The sequence below is a fragment of the Phaethon lepturus genome, unplaced genomic scaffold (genome assembly GCF_000687285.1).
Source record: "Phaethon lepturus isolate BGI_N335 unplaced genomic scaffold, ASM68728v1 scaffold15544, whole genome shotgun sequence".
Lineage (NCBI taxonomy): Eukaryota > Metazoa > Chordata > Aves > Phaethontiformes > Phaethontidae > Phaethon > Phaethon lepturus.
In genome coordinates this window covers 13598-24858 of record NW_010532757.1, presented here as the reverse complement: position 1 = coordinate 24858, position 11261 = coordinate 13598, and the positions used below count along the sequence as shown (strand labels likewise).

Genomic DNA, 11261 nt, shown 5'->3' with positions numbered 1-11261 from the left:
GTCCTAAACAAAGTGGCTATCGGGTTAGGGATCTTTTCACTGTTTCAACAGTAATGAAGTGGTTTCAAAGAAGCTGTCAGAGTTGCTTTGAATAGTGTCTGCTGTGGCTTTGTTGTAAAATTTCTCATGCGACTTTCTGGTGGTTTGTGAACGTGAGCCATGCCTGTGTGATGGTAAAGATGGGGCCAGGCCGCAGTTGGATGTTTTGTAATGTTCTCCTGCTGCATCTTGAAAAATATCTCTGTGCTTCCTCTTCATTTCAACTAAGTATCTCATTCATCGCTACAAGCGGGGACCCCAATCTTTTTTTCTTTTTTTTTAACTTGCAAATAGATTTATTTCTGGTTGTAAAATGTGTGTGTTTGGACAGGCAAGGCTTCAGAGAGCTAATTCTCTCCAGATCATGTTGTCTTATCTTGTTTTTTGGACCAAATTTAAGTTTTATAGCAAGATCTATGTTCCCAGGAAATCTGTAATTCTATGGCCAAAGGTGGTTTTGTGTCAGTTCCGCCTGTGATTATCAGATACTCAGTGCATCAAACATTAGACATGTTTACATTTAATAGAAACTTTCCTGTTTTTCTAAAAAGCTGCAGAGAATGTTTGGCATAAAGGAGGAGAGTACCCCTTCGCTCTACGCCTTCAATGTTGGTATGTCCTGGGGCATCCCAGTTCAAGTGAGGGAGGAGCAGCAGCATTTTCTCTTGCCTCTCACCATCTGTACCCCTGCCTGGATACAGTGCTTTGAGGATGGATGGGAAATCTCTGTTCTTGAAGGCATTAAGGTGTTTAGCTTATGCTAAAATCCATGAGAATTAAGTACCCAAATACTGTACCTTGAAAACCTGGGCTGCGAGGTCCATTTTTTGTTAGAGAAGTTGAAGAAAACCTTTGTTTCATGCTGCTTCCACTCGTGCCTGACATTTATTTGACATTGAAAACATCAAATTCTTTTTCTTGGGTGCTTGGGAGATACTTGAGTTGCTTGACAGCAGCATAGTGACTGTAATTGAGACAGATGAGAGGCACTGGGCTGCCTCCAGGTGCATGTGGCAACTTTCATGAAATGGAGAGAGGAATTGAAACACTTTTTTGACTTTGGAAACTGTATCAGGAACTAATTAGCAATTTCAGGACACAGATAGGATTGGAGGAAGTGTTTGGGTTGGCATATAATAAATTATTTAATAATGTGGGGGAGTCTTTCCATATGGCACTTGCTTATAAAATGCTTATAAGGGCAAGATTGCAGGACTCCGTAATAAATCAAACAGGCTTCCGATTTCAGTCTCGGTGATTAGGAATCACTGACCTTTCATTTCTGTAGGCTGAGACTGGACCTGCTGGCTGCTCCTCAGCTTGGATTCTGTAACCTTTCCCAAAAAATGGTTAGTTGTTTATATCCAAATATTTCCTTCCTACTGGGAAGTATTTTGAAGTGTTTGATGTTTCTGTGAGGGTAGATCCACTGGAGAATAGACACATGTATTCTTCCTTCTTACTTGAGGAATTCAACCTGTGGAGTTCTGCAGCCCTTCACTGCCTTAAGCAGACAGGCCTCTAACAAGCAACTGAATTTATATGAATAACCAAATACCTGTGTAATGTCTTACGACCATTTATGAGGCTTTATATAAAAATCATGATGAGAAGTGGAAGTATAAGTAGACTTGGTGAAGCATGAGTAACCCAGAAAGAAGCTTTCAAATTGGCTTCCAAGCGTAGTTCAGTGTGTGTAAGCTCTGAAGGATTTTGGTTTTTTCCTTGAAGTTGTTTTTCCCTTGGCACTGAAGAAGAAACCCAGACAGGCTGCGAAGGAGAGAACCTGACAGGTGCCAGTCCGAGTGGAAATACCGTCTGTCGATCCTTGTCTGTCGCAGCTCTAAGCAGTGCCCGTTGCCGATACATCCAAATGCTTGTCAGGAGCGCACGGGCTTTCAATCCAGAGCAGAAAGTCCCTCAGCAGCAGGACAGGGTTTTGAAGCGCAGTCAATGGAAACCCCCGTAGTCCCATACCTGACAAAGCAATCCCGTTTCTGTAAATTCCCGAGTGATGGAGGATTTGGTTTTGCCTGGCTGGTTAAGATGCAGTGCCAGCACCCCAGCGCATAAAGGCAGAGAAGGGCTGATCCCACAAGGTGCTGTGGGTCCCCCCACACCCTGACTCACCACAGGCCTGGTGGAGAGAAATAGCGTCTATGGAGGTCTGGAGGAGTGTGGCCGCTGGCTGCGGTTGCCCCCTCTGACACCAGCCAGGCTGCTGCCTTGCCCTGGCTGCTGGAGGAGCACCTTGCGGCTGGGTAAGTGCAGAGCTCTCCAGTCTGACAGCTGGTTCCCACCTGATGCTGGATCTTACAGCTTTGCACTGCATAGTGCTGTGGCCTCTTTTCCACTCCACAGCCCCACAGGAGCTTTCATTTACTGGCCTACTATGTCCGATACAAGTCATGTAGCAGGGGAGGGCACTTAATGGGACCATACCCAGCCTCATGATCCACCAGTGCATTTCATACAGTCTGTCCTGGAGATAGGAAAGAAGATAGGTAAGAGGTGTGCAGAGCTGAGAAAGAGTTCCTTGTGCTTTTTCTACCTATCTTGCATAACTCAGTACTTAACGTCTGAGAGTGTGTGGATATTTCAACTAAATAAGCATTACCATGTAGGTGGTTTTTATTTTGCCTTAAAGCTGTCTTCTGTAATGTTTCTTCCCCTTTTCTGTACTTCCCTACTTGCTGAGGTTTTCTGACGGTAAGTTTATAAAGCTGTTCAACATCTAAACAGTTCTGAGTAATGTCAGAATCTTTTCAATAAAATAAATTCACGTAAGTGGCATCTGGAGCCAAGGACTAATACATGATTCCTTTTGCAGTAAGCTTTTCTCTGCAGACAGGTTTCTACTACTGAGCTGGGAAGAAGCTAAAAGCTCGTTAGCTTCCTGGAGTCAAAGCAGCTGATGGCATCTGGAACCAAAAAGCTGAGTTTTATGGGGGCTTGAGGCTAAAAAAGGGCAGTTTGGAACACATGATCCGTAGTTAAACGCACACAAAAGACCAGAGGAAAGAAAATGCTTAAGTCCAGGCAGCCACGAGTCGAAGGAAGGAGTCCCTTAACAGTGCTGTTGATTTTCAGTCATGACATGTTCTGAGACATTTTTGTGTTATGAAGTTCTTGGAGTTGTTAAGATACTAGCAGCAACACATTGTATTTTATTACTGGACATAGCTGTGGTGTGATTTTGGTTTGGGTTTTTTTTTTTAATGGCCTTTCCTTCAGGTTGTTACTCAGTATCTCCCTTTTTCTTTAATAAACACATTTTATACAGTAAGCTCAAACCTTCTGACAGTTGGTGTGGACAATTAGGCATCTGTACTAGTAATGGCAGTGAAAAGACTCTGTCTCAGATCTCAGGTCTGTTCAGCTGCATCACATGGCAGCTATGATAAGAAAAGCAGTAGCATGGTTTACTGAGCTGTATGTGGGTTTTGTAAGGAAAATGTTTTTACCTGGGTTTTGTTTATTTAGTTTAAGGAAAAGTCTGTGAAAACACATGTGTTCTGGTATGTATACATGAATGTACAGTTGTAAAAACACATTTGTTCACATAATGAGAAAAGTAGTAATTTTTCTCAAGTTGCCACTCTCTATTAGCTTTACCAGCCATCTCTTTCTTTTGTTCCTTTGGGAAAGCTTAGCCAAATGGAAAAGGCTTGCAATGTGCTCCAAAAAGCAGTGAATTCAAGCCCTACCGAAGCAGAGAGTAAGCAAGTTCCAGCCTATCAATTCCTCCCTTTAAAAGCTTTCCCCATTAAGGAGAGCAGTCCATTTTCACACCTGCTTGTATCAAATGAGGCTTTCTGTAGTGTCACCTTGTTACTGCATCTTTCCAGAGTTGCAAATAGGGAACCATCTTTGACTGTGCTATGGATTTGGATTATTATGGTGTCCCCACATGTTCATGGCTTCTGTTTGCAGCTCTGAGGACAGCAAGTTGACACCTCCCTGAGTTTCCGCATTTTCTACTGCTGTAACTGTACCAAACGCCGGAAGCCAGACAAGCCAGGCAATGTTCTTTTTTCTGGTATGGATAGTGCAGTCCTTGCAATTGCTATCCGTGTCTGAAAAGGAGGGGTGACAAAATAGCGCTGTTTGGTGCCACGCACAAGGAGACGCCCCTCAGGGCATGTAAGCAGTCACCAAGCACTACCATCTGGGTCCTTTCAGAGAGAAGAGAGAAAACATGTCAGTTGTGTCGGACCCTCGCAGAGACAAGAGCAGACATGTCAGAAGCACCCAGGGTCAATAGTAGCAACAGCAGCGCTGAGATCTAAAAAAATAAACATGGATGTTTCACCCTGACCACTGTTGTGCTAATAGCCCTGTTACCTAGCAGACAGCATCTTGAAATTCAGGTTTTCCCTCCCAGGGAAACATAACGTGATCGATGACACACTTGGTATTGATCTTGCATGCATGGGCCAAATTGCTGTCTAAGAAGTCCCCAGTGCACTGGGCATCGTCACTCTGCCCACTGGCCTTTGGGTATCAGCTGTTAGAGGCATGTGTCCAACCTGAAAGCTTCAGGAAGAAGCTTCCATGGAGGCAGCAGGCAAGATTGCCCACACCTAGAACGATTCGCATTGCTGCTCTCCTGGCATATTGACCCACTGTCAGTGAGATCACCAGCCTCATAAGCCTGATCTGTTTTTTGTCTTAAAATACTGTAGTGGTTGAGACAAGAGTAAAGGACAACCGCAGACACAGAGTTTCTCCAGGTAAAAGAGTGTTCACCCCTAGCTTAGAGTCTCGGGTGTGCCTGAGCTACCCAGGAGTACAGTACCCTCACACAGGTAGCAGTGTCACGCTGTGACACCCTGCAGAGCTGGCAGACCTGTGGTGCGAATTAGTTTCCTATTCATATGCACATGTGAGCTGGGATTTTGAACCAAGTCCCATTTTGACATTTTACAGTGGTGATGCAGGACTTGGAGTGCATGCTGGGGGCTTGCAAACACCATGGTAAGCTGGTTATGGGAAAAGGGGAACCTGCGCTTCCAAGCAGATCGTGTTTGATATGTAGCTCATAAAGCAGAGACTCCAATGTGTGTTCTGTGTGTGAGAAAGGGAGAGAAGGTTATTTAATGTTTGATTTTTAGATACAAATTGCATTTCAGAACAGACTTGCTTTTGGAATAACATGATTATCCTGTTCCCTTTAAAAGAAAATGCATTCAGTTATCACCGTGAAATAAATTAAAATAACTTTGAATTAGAGAAAATGGTGAGAGAGCAAGTGTTAACGTTTCATGTACTGTACTTAAAGTCTCCGAGGTCATATGCAAGTCTGGGCCTGGGGTAAAGGAAGCTATTTACATGAACCATCCATTTTAATCATTCAGCCAAAGGACTGAGTGTTAACTTTGGGTCCAAAGCATTGTTGCTTGTAACAATGGTGTTTCTCAAAAACAAACAAAAAACACTGCCAAAGGTGACCTACAAATGTTTAAATGTGCTGCAATTCACCCCCATGCCTCCACTCCCTTTTGGGGGAGACCAGCTCTCCCTTCTCTGCATCAGCCTGGTACAGGCCTATGGGGACAGCACGTTCCCCTTTTGAACCAGTAGCTTGGGTGGTGCTCTAGTTACCTGCAGCAGCAGCATTCAGAGGCTTATTAAGTATTGATCCTCCAGAGCCTTCGCTCCTGATTAGTGAACAGAGGAGAGAAGGTTGTTAATGGAACTGGAGCATCTCCAGTTGCCAAGAGACTTAGCTGCATATGCTTGAAAAAAAAGCCTTTGTTATGGGGCAGCATATCAAACGCTGTTGGGACAAATGCTGCTTGCAGGCCCGTTGGAAAGGGAAAACTGTATTAGCTTTAAAATGTCTTGTCACAGAAAACAGAAGTGCTAGAACTCACAGAAGGTCAAAATGGGTTGTGTTTAATTGCGCCATCTCTTTGTTAAATGGCATATTCTTTGGATATGAGGTGGAATATAACCAACCTCTTACAAAGCACTCTGTAAGAGAAGTTATTTTGACAGCTTGTGGAGGTTGGGAAATGTAAAGAATTATAGCAAAAGCAAAAGACAGTTTGCGTTCCTAGGCATCTTTATTTCTCCTGCGCTGCCTTGCCCTCCCGTTTCCTTTCCTTTCTGTCTCCCCTGCAATCAGCCTAGCTCCTTGTGTTGATTGTTTGCATACCTCCACACTTGGTAGTGCTGGTAACATTCCTCTTGCATCCTCTGGGGTGGGGGTTGCTTGCTTCCCTTTCTAACTAGCATGCCGTTGCTGCTTTCATGGTGGCAGTAAGCTGGGAAGAGTTTACGTAATTTTAGAACTTGTGTGTGACTTAGTAGATTAGTTGGAAAGGTCACACACTATGGTGTTCATTTTCTGAATAGAAAAGCTCCCCTTAAACATTCCCTCAAGCCTGATTTGAGTCTTGTGTGTCCCATATTATTCTGGTGGTTCTTTTCAGTACTATTCAAAGGCTGCTCTGTCTGTCTTCAGAGCCTTGGCTCAGTGGCGGATGCTGCATTCCTGACGGAATCTCTGCAGTAAGTGTAATACCTATCCTGACTTGTACTATACCTTGAAGTGAAAGCTATAGCTGGACAGTTCTGAACAGTTCCTATTCATTCTTCTTCGTTGTGGAAGTTTGCTGTGCCTCTGTTGTATGACACTTGATATTCTACATGTATCTGCATCAAGCTGCATTCGACATCGATTATGCCAAGCGTTTGGCTCTTGGAGCTGGCTGCATTTTTGCTACTATTAAGCCTTTCAATTAGAAGAATCTTGCAAGTTTATGTTGGCGTTCAGGCTGCTTTGTGCACTGGGTGCTGAAGCACAGCATACAGGTGGAATGGAGCTGGTGGGTCGGGTTTTTTAAGGACCTGATTACTGTTTTTATAAAAGTAGCCAGCTGCCACCCCTCCCACCACCCCCCTTCAGTGGGATTTTTCATGTAGTCTATTATAAAATCATGCTGCGGGGTGAGGTGTTCCTGGAAGGGGAGGGTTGAACTGCTGGACTGATTTGCTGCTTACACGTTCTGAAAACATGTCTGTAGCAAATAATTCTGAACTCTGGTTTACAACCGTTTAACTTGCGAACAATGAACTACACAGGCTGTAATGAAGTTACCAGCCTGTTGTCGGCAGAGGGCAGGACTCCAAGATCTGTGGAGCTTTTCTTTCTTGCAGAATTGTTCATTTCTTTTACTGACATGGCTCTCTTCTTTTTTTCTTTTTTCTCTTTTTTTTTCTTTTTTTCCTTTTTGTCTTTCTTTTCTTTCTTTCTCCTGGCTTATAACTTCGTAGTTGCTTAGGGAGCTGCTTTTTTATTCTACAAAGTCTGTTAGTGCGTGACCTTGCAGAGAAGTTGCAGTTCGGGCTCCTCTCGCTCCATCTGCCGGTAGCTGTCACATCTTGCGCTCGAATTGGCCGGCTCAGGGCGGGCAGATCAGCCCTTGAACTTCCATCCCTGGTCAGCACACCCTCGGTCTGGTCCTGGAGTGCATCTCTTGGTTTAGTTTCATCCCAAAAGGAGTCCAGGTGGTGCTGCTGCTTCCCCGTGTTGGGAACCAAAGCACAGTAAGTGGGAGATTCACTTCAAAACTGGCCCGAGTCACAATGCTGATGCAAATATGCCTGTGAACATTGCAAGAATGAGTAGCTACCAGAGTTCATTTTAGTGGTTTGGTTCGTTGGGGGTTTTTTCCCTAGGACTAGGGGTTTATCTCTTTTATTTTTCCTACAGTGTTGCCAGCATCTTTCCAGCTTCATATGAAACTGCCTCTCTTTTTAAATAGCAACCCGGAGTTTTTGTAGGGGTAAAAAATGAAGCAACACGTTTCTGTTGCAGCAGTAGAAGAACCCTCATCTGACCAGTATCTACATCTGCATAATTTCCCATGCCTGTAGGAAAAGAATAAATCCTAAATGAGATGGGTGGTGAAGGGGAATAGATTTGGAAACCTTGCTCCAAAGAGAGTTGTCTGAATTTGGGATTAAGCTGGTGTATCAGAGATAAGCACCTCGCGCAATATTTTATGTTATTGCCAGAATGTAGCCAAGTATAGGCACAGGATGAGCTTTGCCAAGATGAAAGCAAATAGGTTTGTGGAGGAGATAATCCAGGAACTGCTGCATCTTTCTCAGCACAGGCACTGATTGCTGAATGGATCGAGATGCCTGATCACACCCAGTTACTTCTCAGGTGTTTTCTGTTCAGCATTGAAATTGCTGTCTGTGCTGTCACTGTTCTGTGGGCAAATACAGGATAATCCTTGTGGCATCTCCTGGTAGTGTGAACGTCACACAGAACGAATCCATTTGCCAGTTTTGAGCAACTCTGCTGCAAAGCAGCTCATCTTCCTTTTCTCAGAAAGATGAGACTACAGCATACTGGTGAAGATCAGTCTAATGGGGAAGATCTTCCTTTGTACACACATTCATGCCATTAGATGGGGGTAAGGCTTAGATGCTATAAAACGTCTGCCACTCACAATGACATCAGCATCCAAGGCATTTTCCAGAACTTGTTTACTTTGCTTTCTGCAATGAAAAAAGCAGTAAGTAACTTATCCTCATGCTTTTCTGGGAGGAAATAGTGTAGATTGAAACCTAGCACAAATCCATAACCTATGGAAAAGTCTCCTTTATTCCAGGAGAAATAGTCTTTTTAAGGGCAGTGCTGAATCTGGGCTGTAATTAAAACAGCTTTTTAAAGAAAAAGAAAAACAGTGGATGTTTTTCTTGTTTGATGTACTACCTATCACTAATGACCCTCTTTTCTCATTTCCATTTAAAAAATGGATATAAGCAATTATCCATATATTGCACAAAAGTAGCATTACCTGAAAAAATAATTAAGATGATCTTGAAATTAAGGAAATCAGTTTTGAAGAGAAGCAGGTGCTTAATGGAGGTGAGACCAGCTGTGCTTCCCAGGAACGTGCTTGAAGCACTTAGTGGAGATATGTGTGAGGCCTCCACACAACACTGGAAGGAAATTTATAATAATCCAGACAAATTGCATCCTATAAATAGCAGAGCTGGATTCATTAGGACAGGAGGCAGATGGAGAAAATATAAAACTTGTTTGTTTCTTTTTAAGGGACTGTAATGCTTATGAAAAGTGTCAGCTTGCTGTCAATGAGGGAAGAACCCTCCGGTGCAGCAGTAACTTCCTCGCTATTAGGTTCTCATCTCTGCTAATGAGCAGCCGTCCATGAGGGGCATTCATAATACTTTGTTTTAGCAACTCCTGCCTGCCTTTTCCTGGTGTAGCCAGAAGTGCTGCAGTGCTGGAAGCGTGCAGCAGTTGAGGGGAGCAAGGGAGGCATGAGGGAGGACAGAGTTGCATGTATGGTGCGTAACACTTGCTAACTTTGTTTAAAACAGATGCTAATGGAGCAGAGGCATAAAAGCAGTTGGGAAGCGGGGATGTGTGGAGTGAGGTGGGAATCATCCACCAAACTGGCTAAGGGGTTATGCCCCAAAGCAGAAATATACTGGTAATTGGTAGAGGAAATGCTGTGAATTATTGAAGAGAGAAGGTGAAGACATATTTGAGATGCTCTTACGTTAGCAAGTAGGAAAAAAGAGAGGCTTTCATGCATGAAGAGAAGTCATGACAGAAAGCAGGTGGGAGGTGCGTGACTGGAATGCAACTCTGTCCACAGGAGGTGAGCGGTGGCGAGAGGGTTGTTGCATCTTAGTATTCATACACAATGAGGTGCTGCAAAGAAGGAAGAGTGTCAGCCAAAAAGGAACATACAGAAAGGAAAGGGAAAGGCTGACAGAAAGGGCACATTGTAGACTGCACACAGATAACAGCAGAGAGTGAACATGTGGGGCTGTTTCCAAGTATGCTGAAATTATAACTAGACACTTTAAAACAAAGCCATCAGAGAAGGCTGGCTGAACAATTGCATACTATGCAACCACAGGCAAGTCTGAGCTCTCATAACAGAAGCAGTAAATGTTCTCTATGAATATTATCTGTTAATGAACCTGCCTTCATCTCTTTTGCTCATCTGATTTACATTTCAGCAAAGCTTCCTTAAGATAACAGTGTCAAAATTCCACTAAGCTATCCTAAGAGATTTTTTAAGTGTTAGCATTCAGGAAAGGAATACTGCATGCTTATCAGGCAGTGGTGTTTTTTCCTGAAGAGTTCTTAGATTGCCAATTCACCTTGTGAAGTGGCAGAGGAAAAGGGTGTTATGAAGGTCATATTGGAGTCAGATAATCACTAACTTATTTGAGGAATGGAGAAAAGCTATACATCTGTTCATGCTTCGTGTAACTATGGTTTTCCTCAGCATTCAATATAGAGGGCAATGATCCCAATGCAAGGAGAGGACATAGGAGAATAGGAAAGTAAGCGGTATGGATTGGCAGGATGCCTTTGGGGATTGCCATATGTTGCAGCTTGCACATATCTAGGGTGTCATGTAGCAAGCAAGTGGTGGCATTAAAACCAGTCACGGACATGGAGCAGGTTAATATCCAGTCTTTTGAGAAGAATGCAGGCGTGCTGTGATGCATGTGAGAAGCTGAACAGGGAAAGTGTGAGCCAGCACATGGGAGCTTATGGATCCTCATGCATAGATCAGTGTTTTGGTGTGGAGCAAAGAAACCCTTGGCTTTTAAGTGTTTTCTTAACTTTCAATGAGATAAATATGCCCTATATATCCAGGGGGTTAACATGGCCTGTGTTTATGGGTAGTGTTATATGAGGTTTGAAGTACTGAGTTCTGAGACCTTGACTCACATAGTCCCACAGCAATAACTAGTATGAAAAATACAGAGAAACAATCAGATTTGAAATGTAAGGCTTTAATTTCAGAAAGCCTTTAGCAACAGAGGATTTTAAAAAGAAAAAAAATTATAAGATATCTACTTGATAGGATAGCGTTGTTCAGTTTTCTTCCTTCCAGGTTTGATCTAAGATGTCTGAAATACAAAAATCTGTGATATGTGCTGAAAAATATGTGTATGAGAGATGGGTGATTTTGAAGAGAAAGTAATGAGAAGTGATTTGTGTTTGTAGGTTTCCTGTCTTGCTAGTGGAAAACTTGCTTTGAATTATGCCACACTTCTAGGACAGCATCTTGTTATGTGAAAAACATTCTTTACATGTGTACAAATAAAAAAATTCTTCTGCTCAAAACAAGCTTCAAATTTCTTCTTTGCCCAAGCTCATTCACACCTTTATGCTTTCTTCCGTGTCGTGTTTTTCCAAAAATCTTTCC

At 43.1% G+C, this 11261-nt stretch overlaps 1 protein-coding gene across 1 annotated transcript in view; it reads left to right on the top strand.

The window, feature by feature from the left end:
- Positions 1 to 590: 590 nt before the first annotated feature.
- LOC104619166 (armadillo repeat protein deleted in velo-cardio-facial syndrome-like) overlaps positions 591 to 11261 on the top strand; it is a gene marked incomplete at its 5' end in the record, with an annotated part of 23329 nt that continues 12658 nt past the window's right edge. The window contains 2 exons of the mRNA XM_010284952.1: positions 591 to 651; positions 2175 to 2300. Of these exons, the coding sequence (XP_010283254.1) occupies positions 591 to 651; positions 2175 to 2300 (187 nt within the window). The remainder of the gene's footprint in view (positions 652 to 2174; positions 2301 to 11261) is intronic.